This window comes from Thalia democratica, chromosome 6, assembly GCF_965202585.1.
Source record: "Thalia democratica chromosome 6, ktThaDemo2.hap1.1, whole genome shotgun sequence".
In the NCBI taxonomy this organism is placed as follows: Eukaryota; Metazoa; Chordata; class Thaliacea; order Salpida; family Salpidae; genus Thalia; species Thalia democratica.
In genome coordinates, this window is record NC_139170.1 from 28,815,771 (window position 1) to 28,840,029 (window position 24,259).

Below are 24,259 nucleotides of genomic sequence, written 5' to 3' on the forward strand. Positions count from 1 at the left end.
CTTTTTTAATTAACTAGTATATTTGTGATTGCAATGAAGTATAACTATTATATTTATAACAACCGATTAGTTTTTTTTAAGAAAATTCATTACTAATTGACTAATTTATGTAGATATATGTCACTGTTATTTTTCATTTATATTAAAGGTCGCAGCTAACAAAGCGAGACTTTTTAATCATTCTTTAAACACAGAAAATGTTACCTTTGTATGAAAGTTTAATTAAAATTTAAAACTTAATTTGTAGTTTATTATGTTTCTGGTTGTCGAATTGCAAACTAAAAACTAAAGTGTTTAATTTATGACTAAGATGTTTTTGTTTGTTTTTCAAAATTTTTTGTAACATTCTGGATCATAAAACTTATCAAAACGTCGGCTGTTCAAATTTGTTGATTAAAATCTTTAATAAATAACTTTTTATAATTAAACAAAACTTTTATAAACTTTAAGTGAGAAAATATTTAAATATTTAATGAAACAAAAGTTTATTATTTCAAAAATCTTTAAACAATCTGCTTGAACAAACATTGTACTATTTTGTTAAAGCTATTTTGTATTAGCTTAAATTGGTTCGGCTGCAGTCGTATGGTTTTGAATTTTTTTTTTATTCATAACATCATGCAAATAAGGTAAAGTAACTGTACAGAAAACTGATGATATAAACATCATGTAAACCCCTTTCCTAGAATTTAAATCTAAAACAGGGTTTCAAAGTGGGCCATAAGCTGTTAAATGGCCAAAAAGGGGTCGTGACTGGTAAATGGTCCATAGGGTAGTATAAGGGCACAGTTTGATATTTTGGAGTTGATGATAAAGATCAAAAATAAGGTATTAGGCGTATTTAAGGGTAGTTGTTAAGCTTACAATAGACATTACGGAAAAACTTTCAACTTAAACTAGACCAAGTCTTCCCAATGAAAGTAGGCCATTTTAGAAAGCTGAGGGGCAATAAGCTGAAAAGAAGTGAGGTATGAGGTAGTTTGAAACTTATACTAAATATGCAGTAGTTTTGATCAAGAGCAAAAAAAAAAGTCTGAGGCATATTGTAGGGAAGCCATTGTTTTTTTTATTTCTTCAAAAAAGAGGGTTATAAAAAAAGGTTTGGGAAACCTTGTATTAGCATATTCAAAGCTAACATTTTCCCAAGTTAGTAGTAGAAATGTATATCTTTTCAATAATATTATATAAATACTAAAATTGTAGTTGTTCCAACAAATATTTTTGATCTATTTTAAAGGAACCGTTTTCGACAACATTAAATTTACCGAGACGTAAAAACTATTTATTGTTTATTTACAATTAGTTTTAAACTAATATCCTTTGCAGAAGGCACCAACAAATTAACTTAAATATTTAAATAATATTTCATACCTTTAACCTTAAATTTTATTTAAATAAATTTGCTTATATATTAATTTTTTTCCTTTATCCTTGACCTACATCAGTCTAAATTTAACGTCTTTGCTTGGATTGAAGATTATATTTTAAAGTTAAACTGGTTAGGTTAGAGGTAAAGCATTTAAAACAAAAATAAACATGTTCATTAGTTATTATACTAGTTTGGCTAAAAAAAGGATTTAACTTGTTGTTAAGCTAGTCAAAATTATAAAACAAATTAACTTCTAAAAATAGTTGATAGATCAGTTTATCACTTTTTATCAGTAGTGAGTTATATTAATATTGTTAAATAAGCAGTTATAACTTTAGATTTATCAGTGTTTTAATGCGTAAACATTTAAAAAATATTTTCGGTTAAAATTGTTTAATGAAAATTAAGTGGTATGAAAAATTTTAGTTTTATATACAACTATAATTTTAATTTTTTGTTGCTCTATTAAGAATACGGTTTGGAATTGTAAATTTTACGTAGATTAGCTCTTTTTTGTGTGTTATCATTATTTTGTATTTTGCATCATAATAACATACTCGAACATTAACAGTAGTTGTACAGTTAGTATTTTTTTATTTTTTTCTGTTAACCACACTTAGATTTCTGAAAACATTTCAGTACTTGTTTTCAAAACTTTTTTTTTTAATATAGAAAACAAAGAGTGTTAGCTTGAACTAAAGCAAATAAAAGTTAAATGAAATGTAAATATTTTTTTTTCTTTTATAATATTTATCGAACACAAACAATAGTTGCGGACTTACAGTTATTTACAATATGTTTTATTTATTTTAACTTCAAACTACCTAAATTGGCTCTATAAACTTTTGTTAAATCTTTTTCAGTGAAAAGAATAAAAATAAAAGTTATTGAAACAAACCCTTTGCTCCAAACAAAGCAAACATTGAACAAACTTTTTTGTACTAAATTTACATAGAAACAAATCAATTGTAATTTACTTTAAAAGCGTAAGACCTTAACTAGTATAAATAGTTAAAAATATTCCGAGAATTTCAGAAACTTAGTTTCAAAAAAAAAATCATATGTTTTATTTAGTTTTAGCACTAATTTTATAACTTTGTCAGAATTAAGGTGTTGTATTAACTTTTAGTACTTGTTTATATGAAATTACAACACTTATTCAAATATTTTGTTTTAGCTTTTACTGAAGCAATTATGTCGAATTTGATGACTTTTCGAGTATTCCTTATCATTATGGAAGTCATTTTAGCACAGGGCTACGTTTCTGAATGTAATGGAAATTGTACACCCAGTTAGTTTTAAAAATATTTAAATTTATTCTAGTTTTAGCTAATAACAAAAATATTGTTTTATTAGTTCGAGGATTAGTTTTTGAACAACTTATTTATGTTTCTATAAACAGTAATTATTTTTGCTAAATGTTTAATTTAATTTATTTTTTTTAATTAGTTAGTCTAGCTACAAGAAACCGAAAACCGAAAGGTTTCTTTGTACACCAGGCTTTAGTAGACCAAACGTTTAAAATGAACTTCTGTCCTTAAATTAACAATTTGCAAACTAAAATGTATTTAATCAAATTGTAATCAAATATTAATTTAAAACGACATTTCAGAAGCAGCAAGTATTAAAGTTTTAGTTCTTATTTAGATTTTAAAAGCATTTGAAAACTAAAAAAAAAATAGCGGAATGTATTGGAAGGATGTTTGTTATTTCGCCTTTCAAATCTTCATTTTCTAGAGTTCGCGGCATGTGCCTATCTATGGGTGGTGACATCATTCAAGAAACAATCGGGTCAACTGGGGCTAACTGCCACAGGTGTTATAATTACTAACAGTTTTGTAAAAATATAGGCTATAAATAAAAGACTTAAAAAATTATAACTTATTTATAATAATATAATTCTTATAACAGGGAGAAACGTTGCATTGTAATTAATTTTTAAATAATTAAATTTGTAATTTACTTTTTTATTAAAAATCAAGTTAGCAGTTTTGATTGTTTTAGAACAAAACATTTACAACATTTTTTTATTAAATAAAATCTTTAAAGTTATTTGGTAGACAATTTTTTTATTTTTCTATTAGTAATTCTATTAACCGATAGTCTAAAGTGCATGCATTTCTAAAGTCCTATGAATTAAAATAAATAAAACAATTATTATTAAAATAAACATTAATGAGTAATAGAAAGAAGTAACCAATGTACTGAAAGTAAGTAAAACTTAATATAATCAGTTTAATGAATGTATATTAACAGCCAGATAAAAAAAATTGCTCAAATGGCGCTGGACTCTGGAATCGGTGAGCTCTACGTAGGAGTTACGGACGAATACAAAGAAGGTGAATGGAGGTTCATCAGTTCAGGTAAAATGTTTGACGACTCGACAGCGACTGCTTGGAAGTGGACAAAGGGTCCTCTGATGCACAACATCAGATCTCAGAATTGCGCTGTTGCGAACGGAGTTAATTACATCAAGGACACGCCTTGTGATGACAGAAATTGGTACAAGTACGGTCTTTGTGAAATCAAGACCAACATATGCTAGATGCAAGTATTAAATAGTGACTTTGGTTTGATTTTTATCAAATTTGTATTTTTTTTTACTATTTAAATTTTTTTATATACTTCAAAGCTTTATATCAAATTTTTTTTTACTAACAATCTAAACAATCTAAACTACAAATTTACTTTTCGTTTAGTTTTTAAACTAGTCTATTCTAATACTTAAAATTTTTAGTCAAGGCTTTTGTCAACTTGTTTTTTTCTAAAGATCAGTTTGATAAACTATTACAATAAAATTAACACATACTTTGAATTACATGTTCGAACAAAAAGTAACTTATTAAATTTAAAGAAAAATTTATACATTGAAGTTTTACCTATATAGTTTACATAAGCCTAATGTTTTATATCAAGATCATTACTTTTAATAAGTTTTATTTTTATTTTAAGCAAAAAATACATTGACTTTATGCTTTAAATTAAAGTAGAGTTGCCACTCTTATGTAAGAAAACCACCACACAACTATTACATCATGAAATTTTAAGTTTAAACGAACAAACTTTTATTCAGTACACACAACTCTTCATATCTGAAACTTTGACAACCTTGCATAAAAACCTTTTAATTACTATTAGTTTCACAGTTTAAGTTTTACTTAAGCGTTATAAACAATCTACTAAAAAAATGTTGCTATCTGTACAGTTTTATCAAGTTACAGAGTGATGTGACTTTTTATCAAGATAGGCTGAATAAGTTTATTAATTCAAAGTTTAACACTTAAAAAAGGTAACTTTTCTCACAGTTTAAGTTTTAAAATACGATTTTAAAGATAGTTAGTAAAATTGAATAAAAAATTAACAAAAAAAAACACTAAAAAAAAAGATCTACAAATAAATTAAATACATTTCAATCAGTAATTATTACGATATTTTTATTCAATAGTTTAATGAATGTATCAATATAAAAAAATTTCTTAGTTTTTTTGATACAGTGCACTAAAACAAAATTCATTAACAAAGCATTTATACAAGCAATCAAAGCTTAAATATTTTAAAAGCTTAGGTGAAATTTTTCAACTGTTTATTTAATTAAAATTTAAAAAAAAAAAATGGTTTAGTTTTAAACTATACAGCTTAATTATAGCTATTAAAAAATTAAATTTAATCGTTTGCTTTATAGAGATCTTAGCGAAACAAGTTCATTGAAATATATAGTAACAAATTTACACAATACTTTTTCTTTTTTAAATTAGCACATATTTCTGCATTACTGTATTTCTTCAACTTTTATAGCTCCGTTGAAGTGTGTTAACTTGTAAATACACAGAATCATGTGTTAGGTTATAAAACCTTAAAATTGAGTACTGTGTAATTTTTTTATTAACTTTATTATATAAATTAATTGCTATACAGCTACATAAGTAAATTTTAAAAACAATACTTTGAAATAGTTAACAGATGCTATCGTAAACTTTAAGTGTTTATTTTTGCTGATGGTAATTTCTTTTGATGAAATTTTTATCTCAGTTCTTTTTTTGTATTTTTTTTTTAACAAACTACATTTTTTGGTTAGATGATAACTCGATTTCAAACAAAATAAATTCATATAACTCAGCATTTTTGAAAATGTTTAAAGGGCCACAAACTCACACTAAATTAGAAATATTTGACAGTAAAAAAAATATTAAAACAGAATTTTAAAAATTACTAAAAACTATTATACTTATAAACCTATTTTAGGCTTACCTCAGAAAAAGTTTAGTTTTTGCAAAAGTTAAAAAAAATTTTATACGTATCAACTTGATTAAAAATTACTTTTTTATTTTGCAAAATATGGAGTACTTTTTGAGCTTTGGCCCTTAAAATATTTTTTTCAAGAATTTGAACTGTCAGAATTTGAATAATCGTGCACCCCTATAAAGCGTAAAATAATAAAAACTATAACTATCTAAATTTATTAGGTAACTATAATGATAAATTAAAAACCTTATTAAGTAAGATAAAACCCCAGATAACATCATTTGTAAACATAAGCTTATTGAAAATAATATTTAAACAGTTTAATACTTTAATAAGTATTTTAGTTGTTAGGGTATGATAAACAAACTACGCACCGCCCCTCTTATGTATTGTTTAAGATTGAGAACTTCTCGATACGCTTTAAAACAAATTTTTGAAAGTTAAACTTCCTAAATCCTTTTTTCCTTAAAAACCTTTTCATAGGTTTACAAAATACATAAGTGACATGTTAACTGATTTTAAATGCCAAGTACAGTCTTGGGATTACATGTACAACGCAGTCGAATCAAAATCTACAATCGATGAACGGGTTGCTAGTTGTACTAATGCTATAACTATAAAGTAAAATAACAACTTAGTGACTTGAACTCTAATACAGCATTTTTTTTAGCAAGTTGCGATCGGCGTGGAAAGTTTGATTTATGGTACAAGTAAAAAAACTTCAAAAGTAAAAATGACCTCTCACAAAAATGAATACAATCAACAATCTGTTGCTTGATACACATTCTTGAAAATATTTTATATGAGTTTAAAATTTAAGATTGATATTCACTATCACAATCGTGTTTTAAAATCAATAAGTATTTTTATAAAACAAGCAACAACATTATACTTAAGTTGTTTAAAATTTTTAGAAAAATAATCTCTTTAAAGCTGTGTTATTTAGAAACTAATTAGTATACTTCTTTTTTGTTATTCAATTTCAGTTTGTAAAGTTATCAACATTTACTTTATTTTTTATAGAAAGCATTGTGTACATTGTTAACGAACAGATATTTTAAGTCTACTAGCTTTGTTTGTGTATAAAACACAATTTATTATTAGTTATTCGGATAAGCTGTGCACAGTGTATACATTAATTAAACTACAAAACAAACAATGTTCGTTCAATGGTTTTCACTAGAGTTAATATTATCATCTATAATTAGAAACTTAAAAAAGAATATAGCAAAAGTTTTTAATTTATCTCAAGACACGTAGTTAAAAAAAGCATATTTAAAATAAGTTTTAGTCTAAATGTACTTTATGGTTTCATAAGTTTTTGTACATTTGCTATTTGACTTTTATTTTTAACTTCAAAATATTTTTGTTTTATTAAACTGATCATTATTTACAACTTATTTTTGGTATCAAAGATATACTTTAACCAAAATGGACATCCAAAGAGTGACCGAAGAGTTTGTTTTTTTCTCAGCGGAGAACACAAGTTTTGTGAAAACAGCACCCTCACAACAAAGAGCGGAACGTTTACTTTTCACAGAAAAAATTATCTGTCGCTCGACGGCGCCAGAGAATTTTGCAAGAAAAAAGGAGGATACTGGCGCCAATAACCAACTGGGACGACTTTTACAGGCACTGCAACTACACAGACGGCTGCACAAACCTGGGCGGAAACTCGTCATACTGTGTTGGCTTGGACATTATCGAGGACAAAATCAAGTACTTTACCAATGGGGAAGTTCTTGATGAGAGTGTTCACGGGCCGATGTATTCTCCAATCAATGATATTTCTACAAAACCGGGCAGCTGCTGGGAAGCTAGTTTCTACTCCCACTCGATCGTTGACATGATAGGCGTCGGAAAAAACAACCATTGCTTCTACTGGGATCATCCTTTTATGTGCTTTAAGCCTGCTGTTAACCCAAAAATTTGCAGCCGAAGCTCAAAAAAAAATTTTAGTGTAATTATAAAACGGTTTTTTTTTCTGTCTATGGTTTTTATATAGGATAAGCTCTCACACTACTTTTTTAATCTTTTATACACCGTAAAAGTTTTAGATGCTTTTGTTATAACTTGTAACAAACTTATTCAAGCTTAAATTATCCTCTAATCTTAGAATGAACACGTTCATATATATATTTATTTCAATATATCTCCTGGTGTTTTCTTTATTAATTTAAAACAAAATGTGCCAGCCTACGAATTAACTTAGTTATCTTGTATTTTGTCAAATCAAACGTTTAACTTTTATATCATAAACTATTTTATTTAATATCTTAATTCACAAATTAAACCAAATTAATATAGATTAACAGCAAAATTCGTTTAAAATTATTTTGCTTTACTTTATTTCCATACAAACATTCATACTTTTTTAAGTCATTTAATGATGTTTAAAATATACTTAATTATGCTGTTTTATTCATAAAAATTTTGGAACATTCCTAAATAAGTTTTCTATTTTTAACTGTTTAAAACGTAAAAATGAATATTTGACAAATTTTGATTATAACCTTCGGTTATCAAACCAAAGCGCTTTGCTCTGAAAATTGTTGCCAAAGTTTTGTAAAAAAAATCTTAAGATTGCAAACAGTTTAGGGTAGTTATATTTATAATTCTTTCTTTTACATCCCAATTTGAAGCATAGGTTTCGATAAATTTATAGGTTAGTTTTAAGTTAAAAACTACATAGTGAGCAGTCTATACATAAAATTTAAAGATTCCCCCTAAATGGTCTAATTATCACAAAGTTTATTTCTACAAATTTTACAAGTACTTTAAATTTTTAGATTAAAAAAATCAATTTTTTGAACAGTAAAAGATTTATATTTAAAATAAAAAAACTATACACATAAAAAATGTTTTCAAATTGTAATATATCAAGTTTTTCAGGATAAAGGCATATATTTTATAAATTGCCTTATCAAATTCGGTAAAAACTTTTGAAGAGGGTGGCTAAACAATTAAATTCTAATCAAATTTATTTTCTTCTAAAGCATAATAAATAAAACTTTACAAAAAAAGTGTTTAACATTTTATACCGTGTTTTTACAAGCCAGTGTATATTAAAGGTGTTTGCTTAGATTTATATACCATAAAATAGATATTTTTCTGAGAAAGTTTTACAAATATAGAAAAAGTAGTATATTTAAGAATATTTCAAAAGTTCGTTGCCTATTTTTTAATGTTAATTGTTAATTATTAAAGTAATTCTCTTAAAAATAAAGTAACGTATTTAAAAAAAATCATATTTCTTATTACAAAAAATTCCATCAAGCAATAAAGACGAGTATAAAGTAAAATACTAGTTTGTAATTACGAAATAAAACAAAAACTTAAAAAAGTAAGTTTCAAAACTAACAATATTTTAATGTTTATTATTATTTTTTATATTTTGTTATTTATCCTTAATGAAAAAAAAAATTAATCATTTACAGTTGTTTATACTTTTATCTAAAACAATGGTTTTAATCAAAAAAAAAGTTTAGTGATTCATTATATTAAAACTATTAACCTAACTTTTTAGTAATGTTTTTTGTAAAAGTATACAAAACTATATTTATGCTTAAATTCTTTTTGTTTGCTTAGTATTGGATCAAAAAAACAGTTTTAGGTGTAAAACTATTTTTATTAAAATGTATTGAAATTTTTTATTTTTGCAAAATGAACATAAATTATGTAATTTGAAAATGTCCAAACTTAATATTGAACTTTTATATGAAGATTTTAAAATTTTGTACTAAATTAAGTTTCACGTCGAATAAAATTTTAAGTGGTTTTTAATGTAAAAAGTTTAAAAAGTCTCCTGACATGTAAAACCTATATATCAAATTTCTATCCAAAATTTTATCTGTGCAAAACCCTAAATCATAAAAATTGTGTATGAAAAATATTCATTGCTATACAAAGCATTTACTAAACTTTTAAAATAATTAAGTTTTAGATGATATTAAATTTTTTAATGACATTGTAAAGCCTAAAATAATCATAAAAACTATTTAAACCAAAGCTAAAAACATATAATTTAGAAAAATAAAGTTTTTCTGTAGTAAAAACTTACAACTAAGCTTTTAGTTTAGCAACTAGTATTTAATGATATTTTTATATTCCATATCCATCTCGTTTTTGTTTAAAAGTAGTATTTTATATACTTTATTGTATTTCTTTTTAATAACCGCGGCCACGACTAACTTTTATAAAAAAATTACCCGTTACTTATAAAAGTCTGCTGATCCCTAGTTTAGAACAATAAGCTTAAAAAAATACTGCATTCAACATTCATAAATGAATCAAATTGCCTAAAACAGTATATTAAATCACTTTTATAATAATTGTTTAATTTTGTATACTAGAAAATAAATTTTCAGTAATAAATTTGTCTTCGAACCTACTAGAAATTAATCAAAGTTACGTACTACTGTTTCTCAACAACTATTAAATTAAAAAACAAAAACTTACATCCTGTTCTTAAAGTTTAATTTAAAATTTTTGCATCTATCAGATAAAAATAAATTGGAGCTAAACTGCCTTAATATCTATAAAAATTGAAGGCCAAAAACGTTTTAAACGTCAAGTTTTAAAAAAAGACAATACTAGACTACAATATTTACATTTTGTCTACTTTAAATATCTAGAGTTCACGTTTCTAAAAACTGTCCGAAGATTTATTGAAATTACGTCATTAGATGATGGCGTAATAATCTAGAATAAAAGGCTCACTTTTCGAAAATAAACACTTTTGTATTTTTCTTTCTCGTAGTGATCTATCTAATTAAAATAAGGTTCGAGATCGTCTTAAAACCTAAAGTTGATAGATAGTTATTATAAAACTAATAGTTTACAGAATCAGGTCTTTTTTTTTAGGTGTGCACAGGAAACCAGTCAAACCACCCCTTAATATACACCAAATGAACTTTAATTTATTTACTGTGACTTTTAACATTGTTTACAAAAAACTTAAACAAGTTTGATTGCTTAAAAAAACAATTTTTTAACTTTTATCAATTTTTGAACGAGAATTTGAACTATATTATAAATTTATAAACACATTTTTTTATCACTAAATTTAGAAAGATGGGACAAAAGGCTTAAGTTTTAAATATATAATACACATTTTGTTCGAAATGCAACCTTTTATTCTGCATTTATAGTTTTATAGAAATTGTAATTAAGTTTTTGATATACTATTATTGATACTTAATCTTTTTTTTTGCGCTTTTCTGAACTAGCTAACATACTTTCAATACCAAGTTTGTCTTCTAACTTTTTTTTAGTTTATGATAAATAAACACTATCATTTTTTACAGCTGTCAAACATAAAAACAAATGTTACATCATACTTTAACCTTGTTTAATAAACAAGCCTATAAACAGCAAGTTAAATTCATTGCAGGGACGTAGCTAGTTCAAAAAAGTTACGAATCTGCAAAAATTTAAACATCTGAAATAACTCGTGATAACGTCCTAGCGGGAACACAGCAATTTAAACTACCTATAATGTTATTGAATTTAATCTGAAAAAATGCAGTTATGTTAATACATCAAAAATGAAATGTTAAGGTACGAGCGATAACTGTATACAAGGCAATTTAATTTGCTCCACACCCCCTATGACTCTTTATGTCTTGCCACTTGTGTAAACCAAGATAACATTCATTAAACGGTAGGAATTTTTATAGGTAGTTTTAAATATTGAATACTTTCAATTGCAGCAAATTTGCAAAAAAAAAGTACCAAATATTTTGATGACGTCATTAACTTTACTTTGGGTAGTTTTGAAGCTTAAACTTGTAAAAAAAGAAAAATTGCTGTCTAAGCCTATGACAAATTCACTTTTTTAATTTTCTAAAATATGAAAATAATCATATCTGAAATAAAACAATAGAATAATACTAAACATTTCCCTATGTTAACAAAATTATACAAATATTTTTTGTTAACATAAAGTTACAATTTTAAATTCAAACACAAATTAAAAAAAATTATTTTTAAAATTTTTCTTTTATAGTTTATTGATGAATTTAATTCATGAAAAATTTTGAACTAATTATACATTAGTTATGTACTTCAACCAAAGCTACCTTTTTATAGTTTGAAATAAAGTTAACAGGATGGCCATTAAACCTAAATGCTTATGGGAATCTTGGAATGTTATATAAAATTCTAGAATGACTTGAAATTCTGATCACTTATGTGTCTAGAAAAGTAAATAAGACTTGAATTTAAAAAATTATATAAAATTTTAAAAAATTGAAAGAAGATTCAAAAAAACTTTAAGAGCCACCTTGGGTACAGGGAGGGTGTAGATTACTTTTATTACAAGTTGATGTCACTTTATGAAATTTAATCTAAACTACAAGTATCTTTATACATATTTTTTATACATAAGCAAATTTTTGATATAAAACATTAAAATAGAAGAGTACAGTAGGTTTTAATTGTCATCTTTTACTATTTTTTAAATATTGAAAGTAATACTTCCTTAAAATTTGAGCAGGGTTGTCAAAACACCTGGAATCCAGGAACTTGACAGTTTAAACACAAACTGGAAAAAACTTGAACTTTTGAAATTAAAAATTTGAAAAAATCTAGTGTTTAAAAAAAATCATCAAAAAATCTGTAATTATTAAACTACTTTTACATGTAAAATAATGAAATTTTTATAAAATATGATAACTTAAAGTCATCAATAATCTATAATAGAAAAATTTTCAAAGTCAATAGCTTAATTTGTGGTTGAATTTAAAATTTTAACTTACACAAAAAATATCAAGGTTGAAAATTATATTTTCTTAGTTTTGTTAACATATTGAAATGTTTAGTATTATTTTATTTCAGATACAATTATTTTTATATTTAGAAAAATAAACAAAGTGAACTTATCATAGGCCTAGACAGCAAATTATTTTTTTTACAAAGTTTAACCTTAATAACTACCCAAAGTAGAGTTAATGACATCATAAAAATATTGAGTACTTTTTTTTTGCAAAATTGAGGCAATTAAAAGTACCCAATACTTAAAACTACCTATAAAAAGTTAAAAAGTCCTACCCTTCATTAAAAATAAGTTATTATCACCATTAAACTCAAAAAAACTTATACTGTTTTCAAAAACATTTAAAGTAGTCAATAGTAGCAACAAGTTATGCAAATTGCAGCTTTTTGATAAAATAAAGCTTTAACGCCCTAAATGTTACAATTTGTATGTATTTAATTCGTTCAATTTTTTTACTACACTAAAAATGCTAAAGAGTACATATATGTCAAAATTATCTCTCAGGATTGCAAAATTAAGCATAAATGAATACTAATCGCTGAGGCAGCAGCTAATCTTTTCAAGCTGAAATAAAAGCAAGTTTTTTCGCACATAAGTATACGTTTCTGTAGATTTGCAGAAACCTACCAAGCTACGTCCCTGATTCATTGTATCATATTTATGTACTTCATGTTCAAAACTAAAACTTAAATTTGCACAGGTTTTCAATAAAAATGGAGCTAATCTGTGTATAAAATAGTTTTATAATTTTAATTTTATGTTTATTTGTTATTTTTATCAGTTGAATAAACAAGGTAGTTTAAATTTTTTTAAATGATGATAAATAAATTTAGTTTCACATAACCAAAATGATGTTCAGTTTAATTAAAGCTTGCAAAAATACGCCGTTGATTAAATATGTAGCTATTTCGTGTTAAATAAACAAGTCTTTCGTTATCATTAAAATTTAGAGTTAAGAATATTTTGCTTTTTGAAAGAAAGAGAAGACAATAGAAAACAAAGATGCTTTATACTTTTTTTTTACTTAAAATACTGAGTTCACGTTTCTAAAAACTTCGTTGGTTAATGACGCAATGTTATCAATTGAGTAACTCACCTTTTTAACTTAAATGTGATACTATTATTTTATTTCAGTGCATATTTAACTTTAAGCAGAGTTTTGAATTAATAGTAGAACTAGTTGTTATTGATTGGTTTAATATACTAATAGCTTAAATTGCTTTGTTTTTTCTCGCAGAATTTTGTGACAATTAGTGATAAATTGTAGTTTGAGTTTACATTTTTTGTTTGTTTAATACTTATTGTTATGTTCTAGCTAAAAATTAAATGAATTAAGATACGTTCTTTATAAATTATATAATTTCATTAATAGAGCACTAAATAAATAATAAAAACTTCAACTGACTAAGAAATAAAACTAGTTTTACTAAAATAATTTAGATTTTTTCTTCGTAGTTTTATTAAAAATACCTAGTGAAAAAAATTTGAACCAATCAACCTGCTTTTTTAACGAATTAAACGAAAATTAGTGCAAATAAAATACAAGTCGAAAACTTACCGATGGAATTTTATAACTTTTTGTTTAATGCCTGTGTGTATATTTATAAGTACATTTACAAAAATAAAACAAAATAAATAAACTTGAGTATTGTCTTCCAGCATATTTGTAGTTAATTAAAAAATTTCAAAACAATTAAAAATAAACTATCAAAAGTGCTTGATTTATGTATTTTACTTTTAATTGAAACTTTTTACAACATTTAGTTGCAATAGCTAACAAAACATTAAGTAAAGTGCAATATAAAAAATCAGTAAAAGTATCGAAATCTTTCAAATAAAAGTAACATTTGAGCTGTTTAGTCATTATCTAAATTAAATTTTTGCCTTTCCTCTAAACATGTGTTCATTTTCTTACTTGATTTAGGGTTATTACAAAACAATGATCTTGTTAGATTCGTGCTTGCTATTTTATTGTTTTTTGACTCTGTAAAATTAAGAAAATTTATGATTTCAATACACATCAACAAAACTAAAAAACATAGAGTTTAAAAACGTATATATACCTTATAAATGTAGATAAACTATAAATTTAATTAGCTTTTAAAACATCAACTTAAGCCTTAAAAAGCTAGAAAAATAGTATTAAACATTAGAATATAAACAAGTTATATTATTTAGTTAAATAAATTAGTTTATCGACGAAAAACAGTTATTAGTTATTATTTAAACTATAAATATTTTAACCAGTAAGTTTATTTTAGTTAACTTTCTGAAAATGTTTTAACCATAACTAAATTTAAAAAACACGTATTTCCAAAAAAAAGTAACAAATTAAATTTACTTGTTAGTAATGAAACAATCATTCCAATTATAATTGTTGTTGAGAGGCCTATTGCACTGTAGTACATGTATGATACAGCATACATAGGGTTGTAATCCCTAAAAATTTTAAGTAAAGTATTAAACAACTTAAAATTTGAAAAATAGTTAAATTTTTTTTTGTTTTTTAATTTTTCCCAAAAAAAAAGTGAATTTATTAATGTTGTGTTACTTATAAAAAAATTAATTTTTTACTTACTTTTGTTTAAGATTTTAACATGACATGAAACTAGTAACAATGAATAAAATAAATAAGCTGTTAAATAGTTTATGATTCTGAAAACGAAAGTATTAGATTATTAAGTTTTTTTTTTCACTTAAAATTCATTTTGTCTCTTAATATTGAACAGAAAAGTTTATTAATTACTGGTATTAAAGTTTAAATCCTTGAATTTAAATTTAATGGTCTGACAACAAAACTTACTTATCAACAAATTCTACAGTTGTAACGTTTAAACTACATCCTTCAATTGAAAGTGGCTTTTTTCTTACAAAATTAGGGTCTTTCCAATTTATGAGACCCCCGATTGCTAACCAGGCGGTGAGCCCAACACCACTCACCAACCCACAAACTGCTCCCTTTATTTTTAAAACAATTTACTTTCAAACTATTATTCCTTTAAATGATGTTGCATAAAAGTTTTTAAAATACGATATTTTTAGTTTAATTGTATAGTTTTGTACTGTATAATTTTAGGTTTAAGATATTTTTCTGTGTACATTTACCTTTTATCAGCTAAGTTTTTGTGATAACTCAGGTAAGTTTAAAAATTATACATAGTTTTCAATAAAGTAGGAAATGTTACAATCTGTCTACCAACAAACTATAATACTTGAAAAAGAATATTATAATTACGCTAAAAATTTTCAACCTATTTTAATTAGTAGTATAGTAATTAGGTTTTTATCCTTTTTTATATCAAAATTTAGCTAGTTTTGAATAAAAAGCTTCACCAGCAAAACTGATTACTTACTTTTGTGTTGCTCCAAGGAACAAATAATCCTAAAGTAAAAACACCAACCATAGGTCCTCCAAAAGTTCCTCTAATTTTCATTACCAATGAAACAATTGTGTCTACAGAAACTGAAGCTAAAAATGCGAGACCAGTCGAAATGGCTCCAATCAAGATAGCTAAAAAAAATAATTTTTAAAGCCTTTACTTATTTATAATCCTGTCCTTAAAAACAAACAAAATAAAAATTAAAACTTTTTTTACATATATAAAAAGACTTAAATTGGCATCTCAAAATGTGTCCAAACAATAGTTTTTACATTTATACATATCATATTTGTTAGCATATCAATGTTCAATGCACAAAAAATAGTTCGGGGCAATATTGATGTAACAAGCGATGTACTACCCTGTTTTGTTTTTCAGTAAAAGAGAACCTAAGCAAATGGATAGAGAGAAAAAAGTAGGATGCAAAATAGCAAGTATAAATCTTTATGCGGGTATTCTAGTTTAGAAGCTTGTAATAAGTTTCGACTTTGTATTAAAGCTTGAGATTAGATTAAGCTTGGATTATGCTCGGTAATTAATATTTGAAGTAGTAGTTATTGTGGAATCATAGCTCATCATAAAGTTAATACAAGTAGTTGAAAATAACAATCTGCAAGTCATTATCATATTTACAAATCTTTTTAAAATTAATGCTTGAAAAAGTTTCACTTAACTTACAATTGATTTCTATTATTGTTAAATTACTTTGACATTATATTTTTAGCTTTGTTTATCAGTTTTCTTACAAATAAAAGTTTAAAAGATTTTGTAGGACAGAAACAGTGAGGCTATTTTTGCCGATACATTTATTCTTAGCAAATACTAATTGGTTAAAACCAATATCAACTCTAATATTAAGACATATAAACTAAATCTTAAATAAACTTTTTTTAATTAGTAGTAGTGCTAGATATTTAAATTGTAGTATGATTTTCAACTGCCAGCTTTAAGTGGTTGTTTTCATCTAATGAATGTAAATCACTCACCTATCCAGAAGCTGATTCTCATCTTCGTTTTTTCACTAAAGTCTGGTTTAGCGGCTAGAATAAAATCCTGAAGTACTAAAGATGAAGCAGAATTAATTCCCGTTGATACCGAACTGTTAAATTTAATTTTAGTTATGTATTGAAATTATATTTAAACTTTTTACGGTTTTATTTGTATTACGATAATAAAATTAATAATAGTATACAATAACATATTTTAAAATATGGTTAATTCATGTTGTATACTTTATAAGTTTTTACAATACTTATAGTTTAGATTTTTAGTTTGTTCAACATAAAGCTTAATTAGTTTTTACTTTTTATAGGTCTTTTGAATATTAGAAAATTAGATAAAAAGTATTGAAAATGCCTAAAATAAAAAACCAAAATGTAATTGAAACTTTTTTTTTAATAAAAATATGAATGTTTCTTACCTAGATGAGTAAGTGAACTTTCTCAAATAATCAATAAATAATAGTTTTAAATAGATTGTTTAATCAATTTAAAAAGTGTCGTTATAGTACAATAATTTTGCGCTTAGGCTCGCTTTTAAACACAGCGTAAAATTGCGTACCCAACTGGCAGTGCGTACCTTAAAAAATTGGTGTTTATTTACCTACATTAAACTTAATACAAACATGTTAAAAGCCACTAACTTTTACAGATGACTATTGCATCAAGAAGTCCTAAAACAAAAAAAAACTTTAAACGTAAAAACTAAACCTTTCATCATAGTAACAAAACATATATGTTCAAGGTACTAGAAATGTAGAGTATTTACTTATGTATTTACACACTGCGTTTTTCGGCTAAAACGTTGGTACCCAACTGACAGTGCGTACCTTATAAATGCGTACCTAAGCGGCAGGTTACTGTACTAAAAACGTTTATGTGAAACTACAAAAGATTGCAAGTACTAACAATTCTGTTCGAGATCAAAAATTTTTTAAAAATTAAAATGATAACAAAACAATAAAAAAATAGTTATTGTTTTCACCTCATTGTGGCGCTATACGCTGCTGCAACTAAAATGCCCGCACAACCAGGAACTCCTTTGAAAAGTTCAGTGACCATGAAAGGCACGATCTGATCAGCTTTTGTGATTTTCTTAGACTTGAGAGGATCGCAATTCTCGTAAAAAGCGAAAGCGGCACATCCAGTGCACAGGCACATGAGGGAAAGTAGGATTTTCGGAAAAGTAGATATAATTGCAGCTCTATTAAAAATTAACTTGTTTGATTTATACTAATTTCTTTAATTTACTTTAGCTTTACATGTTTTTAACTTCTTGCAGTCTAAAATCTTTGTAGTATTAGATATTATTAAATACTTTTATATGATTTTATAAAAAGTAAAAAAAAAAATTGAAATAAAACGACAATATTTAATTTATTTATTTAATTTATTTGATTAAATTGATTTAATTTATTTGATTGTGATGGTGTTGCTGAATAAAAAAAAAATTATAAAAAAATTAAGATATTTTATTCGAATAAAGCACAAATTTATAGTCATTACATTCAACACATTATAAAAAAGTATGAGTGTTATAGTTATACTTTCTTAAAATATTTTAATAGTAAAGTTATAAAGAGAGCTTTTATATTTAAAAAATGAAAAAGCTACAAACAAAAATAATTTAAAACTATTTCAATCGAAATTTCATTCTATAGTTACACTAAATTGAAAAACTTTGAACTTTTCAACCAACTAGCAAAATTTTTAGTAAAAGTGCTAGTTATAGAATAAAAACAAACTTTCTTGCATCTGAAACATTTTTGCATGATGAATATCTTTGCACACTAGATTGACTGCAGCAGGCTAACATTGTGTTAATTATGCTTATTCCAAACATGTATGTCCAAAATGTGGACCTTATCCTAGGATCAGGGTCAAACCTATTATTAGTTAGATCAATTACAAACTTATTAAAGGTAATACAAAGAATACGTAAAAAAACACAATGTTTATATCTTTTAATATGCTGTTTTGTTGTGTAAATTTTAGGTACGTTAATTTTCAAAACAATTAGCTATAAGTAATAGTAAAACTTAAAAAAAAACAACTTCAATATTAAAATTTATTTTATCAGTATCAAGATTTCAATGTACAAATACAATACTTATGATAAAGTTAAGAAATAGATTGAAAAGCAGTAAAACCTAATCGAAAAGAAAAGACCGACAAAAGTCATCAGAGCTTGGACTTTTATGTGCTGTGAAACAAGCTTACAATTTTTTAACAACAAGTTTCCATCATATCAAATTTGGTCTGATCGATCGAATAAATAAGATCGAAACATTCGATCGATCAGAACACATTTGATATGATGGAAACTTGTTGTTAGTATTAGAATAACTATGAGTAAGCTGAAACAAACTCAAAAAGGTTTAATCTTTCTCCTCTTTTCAATGCCTCGTACACTTGAGACGGACCACCAACATAAACAGTTGGAACAATCAAGGCAGCAGTTGAACCAATGACCATGATAAAAGCTTGAATTACGTCTGTCCAGACTACCGCCTTTATACCTCCCTATCAAATATACTTAGTTTTTAAACGTAAATAAGTTTTATTTTTTTCGATAAGTCATAAAATTAGATAAAAACTTTAAGCAAATATTATATTTTAGATAAAATGTCTCATAAAAAACTTACGTATGTTTTAGAATAAATTAAAGTTTGCTATAGATTTATACACACAAAACAGTTTTTATAGATTAACAAAAAAAACAATAAAGCTAAAAATATTTTATTGTCTGTACAAACTTAACCTTTAGAAAATACCAAAAAACTAACAAATGCAGTGTACAAGGTGCAAATAAAGCTGGTAAGTATGATTGATGTGTTTAGATTGATTGGAGTTACTGCATTAAGCGCAAGTGCTGGTAAATATATAATACTTCCCATATACAAAAGCTGTTTTAAAATAGATAAAATAAATAAATATAAGTACAATTTGGTTGCTTTAATAAACTACAGATTATCAGTATTACAAATTTTTAAGTTAGATAGTTTAAAAGAGTTAGATAAAAAGCTTAAGATAAAATATTGTTAAAAAAAATGCATTACATTTAAAAGTTTTTTAAGTGCCAGCTACAAACTTTTTTGTAGATTATAAGACAATTTTTGATTCAAGTTACTGAAAATAAAAACGTTTGTTAATCTTCTTTCAAAAAATAATAAACAACAGTGCTAACAGTGTTCATTATTTCGATGGCAGCAGCCAATTTTCTTGTGGAAACGCTGAATCGAAGTTCAAGGTACTGCAAAATTGTAAAGAATTGAAATAAGAAAACTATTTTATTTAACAAAAACTAAGTTTTTTTTTTTTAAAGTTACAACAAAACTAATTAAGTTTGATAAAAAAAGCAAAAAAAAATTAATGCGTTTAACGTAAATCATGTCAGTTTTAAATTTAACTTTAAAATTTTATTAAATTAAAGATTGGTAAAGCTTTCATAAAATAAGTAATTAAAAATTTATTTTATTAAAAACATAAAATAAATGTTTATTAACTACTATTATTAGTAATTCTAGTGTAAATAACTTTACGATTTAATTTTGAAAGATAATATATCATACTTTTTTAATACTTTTTATATTTTATCTAGTTTTAAAATCAAACATTTAACTCAGTAACTCTAACTGGTGTAGCAGGAGGCTTAAGTCTGAAAATTTATGAAAAACTAAAATTTTTAATGAAAAAATTTTGTTCAAAATTAAATATTGAACAAAACAGAACTAAACTGCATGAATAGTTATAAAGTAGTAGGAAGGTAATTTTCAGAAAATCTTCAGTTAAAAAAATTAAAAGAAAACTTTGATTATGAACATGTACATGAAAAAACTAATTTTACTGTTTATCTAAACAGATTTATAATGCGGTGTTTACAATAAACTTGTTAGTGTTTTTATAGTTAAATTTATTACAAAGAATGTTTTAAAGTATAAATTTCATTAAATCTAAATTTAGAAAGTATAAATAAAATTTTAATTAACCTCATAAAAATTTAAAATAAGTTTTAACATATATATTACTAAATATGTTTCAAATACTAAAGAAAATATCGGCGAAAGTCTGTCAGGTAAAAGCCTGGACTTACTTGTGCCATGAGACAAGCTTAAATCAATATACAAGTTTAATAATACCACTTCGATCATTAGACCACAAGCTCTCTGCAACTGAAAACCAAGTTTTGTTCTTATTGAAACTCATCAGCCAGCCGCAATCAAAAAAAAATTGCAGTCGTCGATCTACAAAAAGTTTATCATACGGCTAACTGATGATTTTCAATAACAATGAAACTCGGACCTCAGTCTACTAAAGGCCTGTCGTCTAATGATCGAAATGGTATGATCAAACCTGTATGTAAACTTATTTTAAACTAGGAAGTTTCTTATTTTGTAAATAAGTAAAATGTTTTCATGTCTATTTTCACGTTTGATGTTTTAATTTTTTTAAGAAGTCTTGGACTTTTAAAGTGTTAATAATGTTTACATTAAATTATTAGTTTATATTAATTTGTAGTAAAACAATTAGTTTTGTTTATACTTTTTTATCAAAAATATTTGTATAAAGTGTATGTGAGTAGATGTTTATAATTTATTAAACAGACTAAAACGTCAAAAGTTAGATTATTTATACAAAATACAACTTATTACGTTTTTACTAAGATAAAGTTTAGAATTTAAAACTTGTACTTTTTTCATCGCATGTAAAATTTTTTGTCAAATTATAAAGTAAGTTTTACATTTTCGGTAGAAAATTATTTTGCAATATTAAATTTCAAACGATTTAATAATCTATATTTTTAAAGCATTTACTTGCTATTAGTTCGAGTACATAAAAAGTGTAACTGTTAAAAAAATAATATAATTAATACAAACTTTAAACTAATTTAATTTTGATAACTAAAAAACTATTATAAACTTATTAGAAAAAATTGTTAAAACATATTTATAGTATATTATCTAAAAAAGTTTTTTTCAGAATTATAAAAAAAGCTAAACTAAAGTCACAATGTTTTCCTATATACTAAAACTATTCTTCTAATATAGCAATTTACAATCAATTTGAATCAGTAATAAAGTTAAATATTCTATTGGTGCAGTAAAAAATTGTTAAATAATCTTATTAAAAATTTATTTCTTAAAAAAAACTACCACTGACCTCATAAATAGTTTTCAGTTTAAGAGTGTGCACCATTGGGATGTAGTAAAAATATGCAATAATGTTTGGGATTACATTTTGAAAACAAAGCCATAATGCTACAGTACCATACAAGTATGTCTCTGCCGCATAACCAAGAACTGTCATTGCAGATGTGAATGATACAGAAATTGAGATACCGACTGAAATCTAAAAAAACAGTTATGGTTATTTCAAGTGAATTTATACAGCAGACTAATATACCTGTATTCCAATTTATCGCTTTACTGTATTAATCGATAAGCTAGACTAATACTTATTTCAAAAACTAAAGTTAGTGAACATATATTCTTAAGTAGAAATAGTAATCTAATTTGGATAAAGATTAAAATCGTTGGACTATTTTCAGAAAATGTTGAGTAGTTTATACATAAAAATATTCGTGGATAGTGGAATCATAGCGATATAACTTTTATTTAAACATCACTTTAAAAAGTTTTTTGTGCTCTTAGCAAATAAAATTTGATTTAAAACAGGTCTACTAATATCATCCTTAGTCAAAATGTACCGTTTTCTTTGTTTGTATCAAAAAAAATTTTGTTAGCAATGTTCTAGTATATAAGAAATTAGATTAGTTATAGACATTGTTAAAAAAATATTGGTGTCTTTTATGGAACCAAATTTTTTATGTGTAGTTTTACGAACTTAGATAAGCTACTTTAAAAATTAGTACAGTTTCATACATTGTCAAACACTAAAAAATTTTTAAATCATGAAGGTAAGCGATTAGGTTTATAAATCGCATAAAATTGTAATTATAAATTTTGTAAATTTTAAAATGAGCATTGGAACTTAAAAATTCTGTGACCAAAATAACAAAAAATAACAAAAAATAAACAATAGGGTTGATCACGCCAATTCGATCATCAGACCACAAGTTTCGGTAAAGATTGGCGTGATCAACCCTATTGTTAAACTTGAGCTTGTCTCACGGCAAACGAAAGTCCAGGCTTCTGCTCTGCTGACTTTCGCCGATGTTTTTTGTTGAAAAAATAAACAATTTTTGTTTTTATATTGTTATAATATTGTCACATCTTATCTAAAAAAGTTTTGAAAATATTCTAAAACTAACTCATGAATAATATTTAAATTTTTTATAATGTTCACAAAAATTGAATTTCAGAAATTTAAAAAGTTCTATTCACTATACTTTTTTTTGGTTATTTGAAAATATAAAAACAGTAGAAATTGTATAGGGTTTATCAGTTTTTAAAGATTTAAATATAAGTTAAAACACTTGGCTTAAAATTTTGAACATTTAAATTTTGATTTTAGAATAAATTTATCTGTAAAGGTTTTTTTTTATAACTTTCTACAAACTTTAAGACTTTTTAGAGCTATTATAAGTTACAAAACGCCACTTTAGATTTTTTTCAAAAAACTATAAAAATATATGTAAGCGTTATTTTATTATATCAAAATTTACGATACTTTGTAAAATTAAAAACAAACAAACCGGAGACATTTTTCTACTTCCGTAGTAATAGTTATCCACTGATTTGTTATTTCTATCTTTGAAAGCGGAAAATATTCCTATTCCCGCAGAAATCAATAAGGAAGCTTTATATTTATTTACTATTTAGTTTTTTTTTTGATCGATGTTTTAAAATTTAAATTGAAGTTTTTATATTAACTTAAACCAAGGTTTTTGATAAATGTGTGTTACTAAGTTATTTTTACATTATTAGTATTTAGTTTTTAAAGCATTAGTTTGTATTAGTTTTTGATATTTAAAAGCTACTTTTAAAAAAATATTATATAAAACTAAAACTTAAATTGACAAACTTGAAAAACCTTATACAAAAGTAGTAATTAAAATTAGTTTATATAGAATTATTATAAAACTAAAAGAGTAATGAAACACCTGAGAAGACAAGGATGTCCGCTGTGCTAAAATAAAACTTTTCTGACATTTTCAACTAATACAATTTATATCTTGTTGCAGTGATTTTTTTAGAACTGTTGTGTTTATTTCGACTACCAATGTCTGAAAAAGTTTTATAATTAATTACAAACGATTGTTTTAAAATCTGAAGGTGACCAAAAAATTAAATAAAAAAAACAAGATAAACTTTTTAGACATACTAAAACATGGTCTTTTAACTTTACATCTTAATGATATTTAAAACAAAACTTAAATTTAAACTTGAAAGCTTAGAATTTAGTTTAAAATCTTAATTACAACTTTTAATCTTTGTAATTAACATCTAGGTGGAAAAAAAAGGAAAATACAAAACAAGTCGTTTTACATAAACAATTTTGCAAAAGTATATGTCTTATCAGATACGATGACTAA

The 24,259-nt window shown here is 24.8% G+C and overlaps 1 protein-coding gene across 1 annotated transcript; it reads right to left on the minus strand.

The window, feature by feature from the left end:
- Nucleotides 1-13,937: 13,937 nt before the first annotated feature.
- LOC145838242 (sodium/iodide cotransporter-like) lies at nt 13,938-23,952 on the minus strand. Its single transcript, XM_082945806.1, has 13 exons — nt 23,828-23,952; nt 23,420-23,523; nt 21,925-22,113; nt 19,952-20,017; nt 19,551-19,670; nt 19,133-19,287; nt 18,510-18,650; nt 17,750-17,968; nt 16,753-16,865; nt 15,740-15,897; nt 15,190-15,344; nt 14,728-14,825; nt 13,938-14,370 (listed from the first exon to the last, which is right to left on the minus strand). The coding sequence occupies exons 1-13, from the start codon at nt 23,874-23,876 to the stop codon at nt 14,243-14,245; spliced, it is 1,695 nt and encodes a 564-aa protein (XP_082801932.1). The 5' UTR covers nt 23,877-23,952; the 3' UTR covers nt 13,938-14,242.
- Between the last annotated feature and the right edge of the window lie 307 nt (nt 23,953-24,259).